Genomic DNA, 16,421 nt, shown 5'->3' with positions numbered 1-16,421 from the left:
TTCTGAAGGCAAAAGGGGGTCCAACCCGTTACTAGCATGGGGTACCTAATAAAGTGGCCGGTGAGTGTATATTTGGTGCCAACAGCTGACGGTACAGACAGCGCTCATTATTGAACAAATGGCCAGTTTTATTGTAATTTTCTATATAAACTCAGGATGGAGCACGCACACAATGCAGTTAGACAAGCCTAAAACTCATCCACAGAATTGTTTGCGTGGCTGGTCATTAAGTGTCCACCCAGCATGCATGTAGAAATGCATGCAAAATAGCAGAAAAATAGAAACACATTCACAGTTTGGCATGAAACAGAGCAGGGCTGCAGATGTGACAAAAAGAAAAGGAGGAAGGATGAATGCACAGAAGGAAAACCAGACTGAAAAGCACGGAACTAGAGTAGATGCAAAGCTCAACTGGCATTAACAGCGTCCAACTTGCCCCAACACTGGCTGAACAGGGACAAAGGAAGTGAGAGGGGTCTACAGCGGCTGACCGTGGAGGGATTCTGGGAGCTCCTGACCAGACATCAGCCAGCTCTTGAGGAGGGGGAGGTGGTAGGGACAGTGGCACAGGTGGTGGGCAATGGCCCCGTCCACAGCCAGAGGGGCAAACCCCAGCAGGGCTGGCTCAGCGGGAAGCCCCCCCAGCAGCTGGACTACATGGAGCTCGTCTGAGGGCTCTGAGGGACAAGAGTTAGAGCAGGGAGAGAGAGGAAAAGAAAAGTACAGTGGAGCAGGAGGAGTGAAAGGAGCTGCGCAACATATAGGCACAGAGCAAAATATGTATAGAGCTGAGAAATTCATCATGGAAAGTTTATTCCAATCTGCGGCTTCATTTGATCATTACCTGTCTTGACCTTTTAGTTATGACTGAAGCAGACCAACTAGTGTATGAGAGACAATCCGAGACACAGATCTACTTGACAAATCGTGATTTTTTTCTTTAAACCATTCTGTGTATAGAGATAAAAATGCAGGGTGACTGGATGCACTCTCAAATAAAGATTGTGTAATTACAAGATTTACGGCATTCAAACCATGACTTTCTGGAAAAACTGTACTACCAACTGTGCAAATTAGCACCGAAGCCTTCTGGTACATCATGTTCTTTACCACATCAGTTTGGTTGGTAACACAGTGTGCAACACTAAAGTCCAATTTAAAAATGCTAGTCGACTACTCAACAATCTTTTAGCTTTGTCCTCCAGAGGGAAATATCTGGCACTTTTAGTGGCTAACTGTTCTACTATGTTCACTAGCTAGTCTCTAACTATGTGTCTGTTGTTTGGTGTAACGCAGATAGTGTTCACACGATTTTTTGAGCTTTTTCACTGAAAACAGCTGCCTGTTGCGGCAGAAATTGACGCCATCAGTCCGGACAGAGCTGAAACTTCATCTAATGCTCTGTGAAGCTAAGGATTTGAGTAATAATAAACCAGTGCTTAATGAAAGTAACAGAAGCTCCCACAGATCATTTTTCTAGTTGGTTAAACCAGCCCTGCCTCGATAATGACTACCTAAAAAGCAACAGCTCAAAGAAAACAGTGCAAGATTGAGTGAGCATATCTCTAATATTAACTATCTTCTAATATTTGATTGAGGAAGAACTAATCACAGAAGGCATGGCTGTTGCTTAAACACTGCATAAAAACTCACACAGAACACATTTTGCTTCCTCTCCAATACACTGTACCGTATGATATGCGGTCTATATACGGATATTTGTCCAATAATAAAGTTATGATGGCTCTTTTCTCCACTGAGCATGGGTAATTAATCAGTGCTACTTTGCAAAATTTCCTCGGTGAGGACAACAGGTTTTCCCATACACAGCAAGGTAATAAGAAATAAAATGGATTAAAAAAAAAAAAAGTTCTCTCTACATTCTTTTCCATCATCAGTGTCTATGTTTGCTGCACAAACTCAACCACGTCCGAGTTCAGGTTCAACTTTAATCACCTGACTGATTTATGACTCAATTAAACATGATCTAAAAATTGTTTTACTGTATAGCAACCAAAGCCTCCCATAGATAAAATTCTTATTACAATTTCCACATTGAGCTTTACTTCTCTAGCCATAACTTTCTTTATATGTGCGCATATAAACATTCTTTATATAGATGATATTAAACTACACTCTTTTCAAGTGATTATTATCATGATCCATTAATAACAATCAAAAACTATTAGCTGCATGCCACAGAATTTGAAAATATGCTATTTAAAAAAACCTAGCTATAGAAACAAAACGCGCTTGAATTCTTACGTTAAATGTGTAGGCATATATAAACAAACTTCTTTTAACAATAACAAATCATGATTTGTATATATTGTAATGATTACTTTTTCGTATTAAAGTGTGGACATCAAAAAAACAAAAAAAAACAATTGCAACATCACATTAGACTTCTGAATCACACCAACTGTGCTTTTCATTCTGATTAGACACGTCAGATGATCTTGGTGCTTTGACAATACGCAATTTTTCCTGTATAGAGTGCATTTTAACCCGCTGCCAATACATGATGGGACATTTCTGATCCTTTGATCTAAATCATACATATCATTCAGTCATATCCAAATAACCTCACAGGACTTGTATTCACTTCTGGTGTGGGTTTAAATTGCCCCTTCTGAGTCCATAAGAGACAGTGGGGGCCTGCACATCTAGGCTTTACCAGGGAATAACTGCCAACCATCGGGTCAAGCACACACTTACCATCAAGTAGTATTGCAAAGGACAAGAAGGATCTTTGTATTATTAGGCTGCGACTAATGATTATTACATTAATAATGAATATATTGTTTGGTCTACGAAATATCTGTAAATGCCCATTTTAAAAGGTCCTGGAGGCAAACGTCACGTCTTAATTTGTCAAATCTAGTTAACTACTTCAATGTTCTGTTCTTTTGTTGAGTGTGTGACAACAGAGCTGCCATCCCACAAATGTAGGAAGAAATAAAATCACATACACGTCTTGCAGCCTAATTTGTGACGAGCTCCTCACTCACATGTTGGAGAGCAACTCACAAAAACAACTGACCTCCTGGTTTAACTTCTCACCTTGCTGCAGTAAAGTAGAAGTGTACTCCAGAGTGTGTAAGTACACCATGACGTCACTGTTTAGTGTGGTTACAAGAGCAATATTTCTGACCACACCAAAAGTGATTGCTGTCAGAAGAGAATTTTTGTTTTTATAGCCCAAACTAAAAATAATTAACAGACTAAATGATTTGAAATGAAGAAACGTGCAGCTGAGGAGATATTATGTGTGCACAGATTATCTGCACCTGGAAATATATCTGAAAAAGGAGATATATCCCACATAAGACACATACATCTATCCTGTGAAGAACAGCAGGATGAGAGAGGCAAATCAAACAATTGCAGGCAGAGCAGGTGGTGTTAGAGGTGAGGGCCAAAAAACAACACAAAATACAACAAACACCGAGGGTGTGTGGTGAAACAAAAGCTTTTTAAAAATGTATTTTTGTTTTTTAAATCTTGGAGACGTTTAATGTAATTAACGCAGACAAACGTCAAACCCCCAAAAATAGAAAACACAGGAAATGTTTTCCCACAAAAAGGCCATGCAAGATAACAGGAAAAACTGGAGGAGTGTCAAAATAAACTTGAATAAAAGCAGACATACCATTAGTCGGATGCCTGGCAAACGACACAGAAAATCTCTTTACTGGTGGCATAGAGAACAGCTCTGAGGAGATAAGAAAGGTAACTGGTATTACTGGGTCTGCTGCTGGTACCTGTGTCTGCCTGTTTGCCAGTGATGTGTTTTCACATGAGGAAGAAAAAAAAAAAAAAAGAGGAGAAAAACAGAAAGAGAGAGAGAGTTGGCCTGTTGATTCATCAATAGCTGTCTGCCAACCATCATGAGAGAGTGTCATCTCTGAATAAACAAAGAGGCTATCAGTGAGAGTGAGTGGAGAGGTTGTGGAGTGGATGGTGTAAATGATGAATCTTTGGCTGAGTACTAAACATGCAGGAGTAGTGATGCTGGACTTTGATATAAAATGCATTCAACTGTGACCTGTGAATCCAACTTCCTGATTCTTCCTTTCCTTGTTGACTTATTGCACTTACACAGTATGTCTTGTTTGTTTAATCCATACCAATATAGACTCTCTGTTAGCTCTGGTTTTGGACTCCACCAACTCCTATCTGGCTCTATAGCTGCTTAACTCTCCATTATGTTCACCAGCTAGTTGCTTACTGTGTCTGTCGGCTGTTTGGTGCCGAGCAGGTAGTTTACAGTGGGTTTTTGTAGCTTTTCGCTGAGAAGAGCTAACTGCTGCTGAAACAAGGCTATGAGAGCAGTGAGTCTGAACCAGAACGCTAAAGTTGCAAATTCAGCTAAAAGATGGCAAAATGCTACGTACATTTGAAGAGAACTGCAGTTGAAACAATGACCTTCTGCAACAGTAATAATAGGAATGCAAACTTGACCAAACCTAATGGGAATAAAAAAAACAAAAAAAAAACAGAAGTTTAGGCTTGATCTCTTTTCCAGGATCCCAGATCACTAAATTATTGTGAGAAAATCCAATGTTTTATAATAAATAGTGATAAATTACATCAAGCTTTAAATCCATTAAAAAGAACACATTTGGAACATGATGGGTGGTTTTAATAAAGGGGTTTCTGAACTCAACTGCTGTGGGGGGGCACATGAGAATTAAAGGTTTCTCTAAAGTACACTCCACACCAACACTGATTATGTTTTAAGGTCTGAGTTCAAACCGTACACTTCCATTCACATTTCCCGTTAAAATAATAATCTGATGTTCTGATGCAGCGCTCGCTACCCTTCAATGAGCAGCAGCACTGACGTCAGTCCAAACCCTCCCGTCTCTCAGAGAACAAAACATGATGTAACAATTGTGAGACAAAATCATTGGTTTGCTCCTGGCAGTGTGTAACCTTGCAGTCAGAGTGACACCTGGTGGATAAACTGAACAGCTCAGTTTCCTGTGTTTAAAAACCACATATTCCTGCAGTTTGTGCAGAGTAGAATTATTTGCTGCTGACCTAACCCAAGGATGTGACACATCTTTGAAAATGTGAAACAAACATGTTTAACTAAAGCAGCTGTGACCATGAAAATTGTATTTAATCCAGATGTTTGGGATAATTAATCCTGCTTTAAGGACACCTGGTGGCTGTGAAAACGGTTTGCTTGTACTCACCATTTCCAACATTAGACTGAGGGAAAAGGGTGGGGAGGGAGAATACCACTGGGAATTATTTAAGGTGGATTACTGGGTTTTGAAAATATATCTTTTCCAAATAACAGGCTGAGTTTCTTAATGAGGATTACCATAAAGTGCGATTAATGAAAAAAGCCAGACTTCTGGCTTCCAGACACAAAAACTACTTTAGAGTGGATTATGAAATTAAATTCCATGAGAGAGGATATGGTAGCACTGCAAAACAACATGCACAGAGAGAGAGAGAGAGAGAGAGAGAGAGAGAATTTCAACACGTACAAACCCAAGCAAACACCCATGTGATCATAAAGTGGACATGCTGATCTGGGAGAACATTGATCACCGATAGCTGCGGTACATAGTCCAGTCTCAGGTTGCATGCTCAGCATTTGCTGCACAGCCTATCACTCTGCCGTCAAATCAGTGCCCTGCAGTACACTGCAAAGTAAAATCACCGAAAAATATGATGCAACGGATTGAAATTCTTGGTTTGGGAAAGGTAGCAAAAGAAAGCAGGGAGCTTTAATTTAAAAAATAAATAAATGACAAAACTTAACGTCCCAAAAGTGAAAGTTTCTAAAGCTTAAGGAGCGAAAAATAGTACAATAAAATAACATATTCTAAGCCAGAAAGAGTGTGAATACTAAGGATAAAAAAGATAGAGATGAAACGACCTGCCTTGTGGAGAAGGACAGACAGTGGTGGGAACATACCAAACATGCTAATCTGGCACGGCAGACTGCCAGGGGACAGAGGTGGTTTTCGGTGGAGGTGGTGGTGTGTGCGTACGTAGTCTCGCAGGTTGGGGGCACTACAGGACACCCCAAGGGCAGAGGCACTGAAGAGGCCAGAGCAGAGCGACCCTGTGTGAGGAGCCAGGGGAGGAAGGTGTGCAGGGTGAGTACTAGTTCTTATTACACACCATGCCATTATTCATAACAAACCAATGCTATTAGGAGAGTCTGGCATTAGTGTGTATACATTTCAAATAATGTACTGTATGTGAAAACACTGTAGCTACAGATTGGAGGATTTTCAGTATATAATAAACCACTTTTTTTTTTACTGGATAATCTGAAAACAAAGTGGATATTTGTTCCTGGAAATAATAACATGCAAGCTACAATGTTTTCACAACAGTGACTGCATTTATAACAACCATGCATAATGTATGTGTAGGGCTGGGTATCATTTAAAATGTTTAACACTGATAGTCAATTCCATACTGGATCTTCAAAATACTTTTGTTGATACCAATTTTATAAAATACATTTTAAACAACATAAAAACATCATTACACATTGTAGTTAGAATAAGTACATTATCAATTAATGGACAGAGACACTGAAGATGTCCTATGATTCCTTTTTTCTTGCAACCACCAGGAGTCAGTTTTCACTACTATAAGACAGTTCAAAAAAAGTCTAACTGGAAGCCCTCTACATTGTCTTATTTAAGAGTGATATACAATCATCAATGTCATCAGTTGTTATACGTTCAGTTTTGATGACGTATCCTTTATCTGGTCAGGGAGCGCATGTTCTGCTCTCAGGCTCCAGACAAGATAGCCAAATGGCTCCATGTTATCTTGCGGGAGAGTACAATCATTATAATATGGCTTTATATGCAAACAGTTTAAAATATTATCAAAACAGTGAAATGCAATTCATATATTTCCTTAACAGTGGTTCAAATCAGTTTTTTTCCAGCTCCTCTACACCTATGTGGCAGTCAATGTAGTCATGCCTCTCTGTGAGTAATGTTAAATAGTAAGTACATTTTCCTGCATTCCTCTGCAACGTGTAACATTAGACAGCCTATTTGGTGGTTGCATAAAAGTATTCAAGTTTGGTACCCAGCCCCAAGTATGTGTGCATGTGTGTAAACAATGCCACCAGTAAGTAAAACAAATAAATAAAGAACATGGGTTTCATTTGCAAAAAGCAGCAGCGGCGTGACAAACTGACTGAATGTGGAAAAGGGATTGTTTCAGACCCATGCGGTGCATAAACCCTTTGAAGTTGCAACAGCCAATGCCCATAAATGTATCATGTTTTTTATTTTAACATTTTAAACCAATATTGAGTGTATAGACCACAAAGAAGAGCAGGAAAATACAAAATGTAAAAGGGGTCTTTGTTCTATATACAGTATGAAGGTATGAGAAGCAGCTCAATAACAGAGGTCAGCTCTGACACCTGCTGTTCTCGTCAGCGACCTGTGCAGTCAGTGCCACTGGTGTTGGTGATGAACAGGGAGGGATCAGTCAGCAGCCTCAAATTTACTATACATAACTGACAGGCTCCACTCACCCAGAGGCTTTAGGTGGAGCCCCTCTAATGTTGCATGGACATAGAACCAACTGCTGCGATCAGACTTGTGATAATTAGACACTGAGTGACAGAATGATTAACACATTTAGCGAGAAGTAAGACAACCCTACTGCACTGTTATACTTGTAGCTGTTCTTGTTTGCAGTGTCCTATCTTTTTAATGTTCATGATCATATTTGAATGCATCTCAGTGTTTTTTTATTAGACAAGACTTACTTTGTAATAAGCTTCTTTCCTCTCTTCCCCATATCCATTTAGTTTATTGCATTTTTTAGGTTTTAGTTGTGCAAAGAAGTTTATCTCCTAAACTGCACTGCAGCAGTTTAACATAGCTGCTATACATAGGTTTAAGACTCCCAGTGAAGCACACGTGACAGAAATAGTTTCCACAAAGTGACTTTAGTCCTCGTTCTCACAGTCACGGTTTTCTCCACACCTCTTGATTTAGACGACGGGGCTTTCATGCTTGTGTGAGTGTCACCGTGCTAGCACGTTGTTGGAGGTTGCATGCCCTTGGAGAGTGTACACACAGCAAAACAAGATTCCTTTAATGGGTCTTAAATTAGGGGGGGCCCATAGAGGTGCTTAAAGAGACAGCTGATTTGGAAAATTGAAGGACATTATATTACTACCATGATAGGGGGGTCAAGAAGAATTACCCAAATATTTAACTTAAGGGGGTTTATTGTAGCCCCAAAAATAGTTATGTGGGGAGGTGAGCCCAAAAAACATATTGGGGGCAATATAGAACACAGTGTGTTATTGATCATGTGTTGTTTCATCTAGTTTAAAAGGTTGAGACAGCTATAAAACCTAGTTAGAGTGTGGAGCATGCACTGTACCATACAGCTACTGATGAAGAAGAACCTCAGATCTACACATTTTACTTCAACTATGTACCACCCTTAATGAGGGTAGTGACTAATTCTTAAATGGCAATTCCTGCAATTAGATGAACAAATAAGTATAAAAGTTATTGTTTGGTTAATATTACAGTCCGACCGATAAAGGATTTTTAAGGCCGATACCAATATTTGGTGATTTAAAAATCCGATATATATATATATATATATATATATATATATATATATATATATATATATATATATATATATATATATATATATATATATATATATATGTTTTTTTAAATCCAGAAACGCGTAACAAAACAGATTTCCCAAAGACAAAAAATCTGTGTTGGCATGAGGGACATTGTCGAGCGCCCTCTGGTGGACAAACAATAACACTTCAACACTCATAACATTGGTTGACCATCCGTTTTAAAATAATTTATATCAAAATAATTTTTGGGGGATTATAAATGATTCAGATTTTTTTTTTACCTTATCAGGCATTATAAATGCCGCTACCGATAGATCAGGAAATGCCTAATATTGGCCCGCCGATTTATCGGTCTGGCTATAGTTAAAATAAAATGAATAAAAGTCTTTATTTGTATTTCTTTCGAGTGCTCTAAAAATCAACTCAAAACCTAATGGTCAAAAGTTGAATTTTTAGTCTGCATGTACATTTTTGCACGAGGATGCAATGGACAAAATAAATGGAGGAGCTTCTAACAACTGCTAAAAAAAAAAAAAAATTAATTAAACTAAGCTTGAAAACAATATAATTGTATAAAATCAATTCAATCTTCAGAAGTTTGGTTTGTTTCCTGTACAGATCTCAGAAATAAGAGATAGAAACACCTACAGAATGTCCCCTATGTTGTACCAGAGATCCTGCACTTGGCTGTGAACGTAATTCTCCTTACTGACCTTGCGCCTGCATAGTTCTAAGTCTGATCCTCTTTGGCCACTGATAAGCTACGCTATGGTTGGAGCTGTGTGAATGTCAGAAAGAGAGACAGAGGGGAGGGGGAGTGTAATGGAAAGAAAAGGGGGAAAGAAAAACACAGAGAGAAATAACTGAAGACAGAGAGAGATATGGAAAGGCAAGGAGGCGTCACAGCCAGGGGATTGTGATGAGGGGAGGATCAGTGATGACAGCTGCAGATAAAATGTGATGTGAGATCAGTTTGTCTTTTGGCATGAACCACACAGACCCACACCCACACACACAGACACCCCCCCCACCACACACACAGACAACCACGCCCCCACACCCCCCCACACGCACGCACACACACACACACACACACACACACGCGCGCGCACACACGCACACACACACACGCACGCACACGGTGCCCACCTAGGCCACTGGCTGGTTTGATCTCAGGAGATTGGTGCGAACATGAGGGGAAGAGTCGGTGAGATGTGGAGCCTTTGGAGGACTGGGCCGGAGAGGTTTCGGAAAGGACCTGAGTGGAGCCATGGAGCACAGAGGTTAAGACTGACAACTGCCAAAGTAAATCAGGGACCTGACGTCTCTCGTTGACTTAAACAAAACTGCCCAACTAAAGAGAGCCTTGAACTACAATGTGGGAAAAGAAAAAAAACACCCAGTCTGGTTGTATTATTATTAACAGTACATCCTGGCTACACTAAAGGGTAACTGACAACACTAAAGGGTTCGGGTACCTCCATTGAGCCTGTCTTGCGGTTGCGGATCATGGGGGACCTTCGTTGGATGTTGATTGGCTCAGAGAGGGGAAGTGCCTGGTCTGGCTGGTCCTGGGAAAGGTCTTCCAGACTTCCTTGATTAGTCTTTTTGTCTTGATTCTGATTGATAGGATAACCCAAGAAGGAAATAAAAGATATATTTTTGTAAAATAAACACACAAAACACTATTCATGGAAAGTGCAGCAATGTCAGCTTTGGTTTTGTAGACAAAGAATGTCAGACACCTGCCTTCCAGAACCTAGAGACTAGGTAGTATTGCACCAAGCACAATTACTCAGTGAGCCAGGTAACTTCTAAAATAGCATGCAGCAACTTCTGTAAACATTTGTTTATAGCAATAATCAACATGTGACTTGCAATGACTAATTGACATATATACATTTGAAAACATAACAAAACACAGCCGAATATTTTCACAGGTTCATTTCCTGGAATAGCAATGAGATCTAAACCTGTCCCAAAACAAAAGCGGCTGCCTGATGAATGCATTAGCTGGGCATGGCTTGATGGTGTTCATCACCTTCCAGGCAGCTTACCCCAACCTTGACCCTAACATTACCATTACCGCGTTGCCTGAAAGAAGATGTTGGGGGCAAAAAACACCAAACACTGGCCAGTTGAGAAGCAATGGTATAATAAAAATAAAATATAATTCCTTTCTTCTTATGTCCCAAAATAATTTGTAGTTTCAGGAGTTAACTACACAAAAAATTTAAAAAATAAATACATTTAAAAAAAAGTAACTGAGCTATTTGAATCACTATGCAAATATGAATGTATTTAAACTAGCAGCAAGCTACTACAAAATTTAGTTAAACAACTAATCTAACTACATGTTTCCTACTCCCCAACACTGTAAAGGGCAGCCCACTCAAATACAGAAATGACATTTGTCTCATTCGAGCTAGAGAGCAATCTCATGATGTCAGAAAAGTTGTTAATGGAGCATAACACTTATCAAAAATAATTGAAGGAAGTTTTGTGTACATTCTTTTACTTGGAATTTGCTCTTTTTGAAACCAACAAGTTTACAGACGTGAACTAAGTGACAAGTTCACACACCTCTGAGGAGGCTGGGCGGAAGCCGAAGCCAAGAGGTACATTCTCCTCATCTTCACACCCTTTGACTCCTGGACTGAAGTGAAGCTCAACATGGAAACGCTCTTCTGAGGAGGGCTCCTGGTCACGACACAGAGACAGACATAAAGAAATGCATAAAATGCAGGGGTAAGGTTGAAAAGAATAAAAAAGAGCAAGACATGGGCAAGCTAACCTTATTGTTGTCTTCATACAGCATAATGACTATCTGTGTCATGTAGTTGAGTTCAGTCACAGCACTCAGGTAGTCCATGGCCTGTTTCCACTGCTGGTCCTTCTCATCCTGATTGAACGAAAACATACATACCATAAACACAAGCAAACATCTCATACATAATGATTACACAAAAACCTAAATCTAATTATACACCAGATAATATGGAAAAATAAATCATCAAATGAACACAAAACAAAAGGAGTTGTGTTTAAGATACAGAGAGGACTATATGATGATCTAGTAATGTCCTTAACCATAATAATGATGTACAACAGAAGACAATAATCTATAGGACTAGTCAATACAAATAATTCTATTGATAGCACACAGTCACCAATGTAGCTATATCAAATATATAATTTGTTAATACAGATGTGTGTATAATATACTATTAAACTGATCACTGCCCAGATCACTGCTGTAAAGTAAGTTGTGTGTCCAGCCCGACAGTAGAGTAGCCTTTGTTGGCAAAGACAAGTAATGACATATTTTGCTTTCAATAGTACACTACAGTGTGTAGTTTCTGTCTCTCCCATGAGGAATTCTAAGTAATGACAACAACACTGTAGGTGCGTCCACATGATACAGCACACACAAGGACATTCATTAAGATTAAAAGGATTTAAGGACCTCATTGATAGAAATCATTGATACAAATTTGTCCTGAGTGGCCGCCCCTAATCTTTAGTGAAGACTTAGTCTTGCATTGCCAGAGGTTTCTGCACAGCTCTGGAGTCTGGTCTGGCTACACCGCTCATCTTTTCTGGGATAGGGGGAAAAAAAGCTCTGGCTTGTTTGTTTTTCTTTAAACCAATCACAGCTGTCCTGGGCAGCACTAAGCTCCAGATGTAGCAACGGTGCCCTTGCTAAATAGATAGTGTAGGGACATCCATCAAGCTTTACCTCAGCACTGTGCATCCAGTGAGCCAGACTTATAAAGACCGGAAGGACGTTTAGGAAGTAGAGACCATTTCTGATGTTGAATTTTTAAATCTACTCTTATTCTGGCAAATAATAATTATCAGACACAGAAAGATGACATACCATGACTACTAAAACAAAATGGTCAGAGATTTTAAAATCAGACATACATCCAGCAGTCCTCCATATCGGAAGACGCTGAGCAGGGAGTGGACATGGCTCTCACTGGTGAAGTAGAGCCGTGTGCGGACATGGCGGCCAGGAGACATTACGCCACGAGAATACCTGAACACCAGGGTCAAGAAATGACAAAGCTTTTCAGTCAACATAGCACCAGTGAACTCAAACATACACAAACATTCTAGATTTGTGTTTTGTCTATATACAAGTAAAAAAATGTTTGTGTGTGTTTCAGTGGCGGCTTGTATTCTCACAGAGGGTGCAGCTTGTTAACAGCCTCGTCCTCATGCGTCCTCTGCAGGTCCAGCTGGATTTTTTTCATCAAAGGAACACAGTAAGCCTGAGCGATGTCCAGTTTCTCGTCTTTGGTGATGCCGTACTCCTGATATGGATGAAATGAAAGAGAAAAAAAGCCCTTTGAACACTTTCATCCAGTTCTTTCATATGTACTTACAGAATAATGGCCATAAACAGATGAAAACTTAGAATATTTTGGGGCAGAAGGCAGTAAAACTTGCAGGACATCACAGGCTGAACACAGATAATTAGTGACTTATTCATGCTTGGAGACCTAAAAATGGGTATTCTGTGACATAACATTATGCTGTGGCACTTCCAGAATGAATTCCCTTTTAAGAACATAGTGTTTAACCGTTGCTGCTGTATTTAATGGCATACTTATTAAGAGTATGCCAAGAGTCACAGCACCCTTTTTTTTGGTGCAACATTTTATTATTGCCACATGGATCAACTAAGTTTGAGTTCATGCTTAAATGGAAAATTAGGCACAATTTTCCAATGTGACCCATTTGTTAACTTTCCCCAACTCAAACAACAAAATTCAACTCTTTAAGTTTCCCCCTCTTGAAAAAAAAAAATCTTACAGCATAATATTACAATATCATTAGGTAGTAATGCAAGATGTGTGCATAGATCAAGTATGCCATCTTCTAGGAAGATCCTGAAAAAAACTAAATTATGCTACAAAGCTAAATAAGGCCTTTCACCTGTGGTATGACTATGTCAGCCAGGGCACGGGACAGTCTGAACAGCTCCAGTGTGTCCTCGAGTCCAAGTGAGGCGTTGTGCTGCGAGTCGTATTTGATACAATCGTAGATGTCCGGAATCTTGCTGATGTCGTAGCGCCCGTTCTTCATGCGAAAGTCTCTCTCCAGTTTGGACCAGCGCTGCAGCATCAGCTCCAATGTCTCGCTGTGGTAAAGCTGAAGGTCTGGGGAAATACACAAGATGACTAACTATAGTCTAAAAAGTAAGGTATTGTCTCTGAAGATTATATTTGTTTCACTACATGTACACATTTAGTCCTTTTCGGTTTCTGTCTGATTTATGCAGACAAAAGTCTATACACCAAACTAAATATCTCGGCTTTAACAAAGTTAAACATTTTGATAATTTTTTTTCTCCAAATGTAGCTGAATATTTTTTCTTCTTTAAACAGGTACCGCAGGTTCACGCTACCTGCAGACTTTGGGTCTTCCAGTCTCTTGCGGATCTGTGAATTGAGACTCTGGATGAGGGCGTACACCTTATCACAGGTTTTGACTGGATCCTGTATGACCTTCATTGAGTTCACCAGTGATGGGCTGCCAGTTGGTGCCAACTAAGACACAATGGGAACAGAAAGAAATAGATAACACGTTTTACAGAACATCATATAAATCATTTTTGGGCAAGGGGAGAAACTTGCATAACAATATTTCACAAATTCTGTGGAAAAGTATAAACATTTCAAGAATGAAGACTTTCGAAGCAAGTCTAACTGTTTAAACTGAACATGTGAAAGCTTTCTGGCAAACATTGCACCATGCACCTTCTCAGATTAAGCCATTTTTTATATTTTCACTTTACTATCTCAGGTTTGCCATATACCTTCTGATAGTCGTCCTGTGTAAACTCCTGGCCCTTCTGCATGATTTCATGAAGCCTTGCCTTCACCTTCTGTTGGCAGTCAGTCAGAGAGTCGCTGTCGCTGTCCAGCAGTCCGTTCATGTTGGCACTCTTCACCATCTGAACCAGGATTGGAGTCAACTCCCCTTCTAGAGCCAGCAGACCCTGCAGAGACACCAGAGAATTTGAACTGAATCATTGTGTGGCCTTTCTACTTAATATACAATCATGTGAGAGAGAAATACATACAGTACATGAGTAAAGAGTAAACTTGATATGTTTACGTTATGGTCAAGCTGAATCAGAGTTCTTCTTAATTTTACCCTCAGATAAACTGAAGGTATCTTTAAACCTTAGATATAAAACAGCTGCTGTTGTATATTTATGCCTTTAACCTTTTAAACATTTTAATTGTTCTTATGGTGGCTCTGCAGCTTCTTAAAATGTGGTTTTTGAACCAATTAGTGAATTAAGTGATTAGTTGAACAACATAAAATTAATCGTATTTATTTTGATAATTAATTTTGATATTTGCTTGTTCCAGCCTCTCAAGGTACAGATTTTCTACATTTATTTGTCTTATGTGAACAAAATATTTTTGTAAATATCTACCAGAAATAAATCACCAGAAAAGAAAAGATTTTTTTTCAATATTTACATGTGTTTGTTTCATTTTATATTTTAACAAAAACATCCTCTAGCTGCTAAATAACCCCTAAATTATGGGAATCACAGTAGGTATTTTTTCAACAAATTTATCCCTTATATTTGGCATAGACACTAATGGATCCAAAGTATCCAAACAGATATTTTGTCCTCAAAACCTTGAAAATAAATTCTTATTTAAATGTCTAAGCTACATCAGTTATACATTAGATATATTCTTTACAAGGGCAGAGTTACCTTGGCAAAAGCAGCGGCTGTCATCTGCACCCTGCCTTCGTCGGAGGCGTAGATCTTCAGGTCGTGGCGGTAAGTGCTGTGCAAGCGCAGGAGGCCACAGCCTGGGAAGCCAGCATAGTCACCTGGAAGATTATCCACAGAGTGGGACATCATAGTCAACTAGCTAATAATGTTCTCAATTAAGAAATGGCTGAGTCAGGGTTTTAGTTGAAAGAAAAGAGAAAAAAAATTAATTGATTGTACCCAAAAGTACCAAGGATTTCCGTTTAAAAATAGGCTCCCAGGCAATACACAGCACCTGTGCATGTGCAACATCACTTTCAGTTCAAATGCATTATCCTTAGAATGCTTTGTAAGCTTTTTAGATGGCTCATATCACTAAACTAGACTTAACTTGTGTGCTTTAAGCTATGAATAAAATGAAGTGAAAGTGAAGTGAACAGATGTTGAGTAAACCCCAAAAATTACTGAAGACAGACCCTTATGAATACTTTAGATTACTTCTTGAAAGACTATAAGTAGTGAGTGTTTTTAACATAATGAGTATACTTAAATTAATGCAACTGTAGGAGGCGGACGCATACCAATTCTACAGATCAAATCACACTGAAGCTTCATGCATTTTCCTCTAGTGTACAGCCAATTGTACTAATTTCTTTAGTGTACAGCCTGATGTAATACCATTGAATAACTTGGGTTATCATGCTTCATTTGACAAGAAAGATCTGGGACGTTGGAAATGTACAACTGTTCTAGGCTCTAATTGAGGCTAAAGTAGACTGGCTTTCACCAACCAAAGAACAACATCCCGAGAACTCTTGAAAAAGAAATGCAATAGGATTAGTGTGAGATCATCAGTGTTAGCTTACAACACCAAACTGCAGTCACTTTAACTGCCAACGCATGTTTGACCAAAACACGTTTTCTGCGGTACCTCAAGAACACATAAATGACGATACAGACAATCCACAGCAATGTCAATGTGGGACAAACGGGACTAGTCGCAAGATGAAATGAAACAAAATCATGATAACATGAGAGATCAGAGCA

General features: G+C 39.2%; 1 protein-coding gene across 12 annotated transcripts in view; it reads right to left on the bottom strand.

Annotated features, from left to right (window-relative positions):
• ppip5k1b (diphosphoinositol pentakisphosphate kinase 1b) overlaps window positions 1-16,421 on the bottom strand; it is a 45,372-nt gene that overhangs the window by 6,059 nt on the left and 22,892 nt on the right. For 4 of the 12 annotated variants that reach the window (XM_034879529.1, XM_034879532.1, XM_034879530.1 and 1 more), the window contains 13 exons: window positions 15,372-15,493; window positions 14,451-14,633; window positions 14,040-14,181; window positions 13,568-13,791; window positions 12,815-12,942; window positions 12,551-12,665; window positions 11,418-11,525; window positions 11,207-11,323; window positions 10,102-10,242; window positions 9,773-9,881; window positions 5,939-6,088; window positions 3,653-3,715; window positions 492-677 (listed from right to left, as the gene is read on the bottom strand). In XM_034879529.1, coding sequence (XP_034735420.1) covers window positions 492-677; window positions 3,653-3,715; window positions 5,939-6,088; window positions 9,773-9,881; window positions 10,102-10,242; window positions 11,207-11,323; window positions 11,418-11,525; window positions 12,551-12,665; window positions 12,815-12,942; window positions 13,568-13,791; window positions 14,040-14,181; window positions 14,451-14,633; window positions 15,372-15,493 — 1,788 coding nt within the window. Of the gene's footprint in view, window positions 1-491; window positions 678-3,652; window positions 3,716-4,624; window positions 5,664-5,938; window positions 6,089-9,772; window positions 9,882-10,101; window positions 10,243-11,206; window positions 11,324-11,417; window positions 11,526-12,550; window positions 12,666-12,814; window positions 12,943-13,567; window positions 13,792-14,039; window positions 14,182-14,450; window positions 14,634-15,371; window positions 15,494-16,421 lie in introns of those variants that run through there. The other 8 variants (XM_034879534.1, XM_034879541.1, XM_034879536.1 and 5 more) reach the window with 5 other exon arrangements.

This window comes from Etheostoma cragini, chromosome 8 (assembly GCF_013103735.1).
Source record: "Etheostoma cragini isolate CJK2018 chromosome 8, CSU_Ecrag_1.0, whole genome shotgun sequence".
NCBI lineage: Eukaryota > Metazoa > Chordata > Actinopteri > Perciformes > Percidae > Etheostoma > Etheostoma cragini.
Note: the sequence above shows the minus strand (reverse complement) of the source record. Positions and strands in the feature narration are given on the sequence as shown.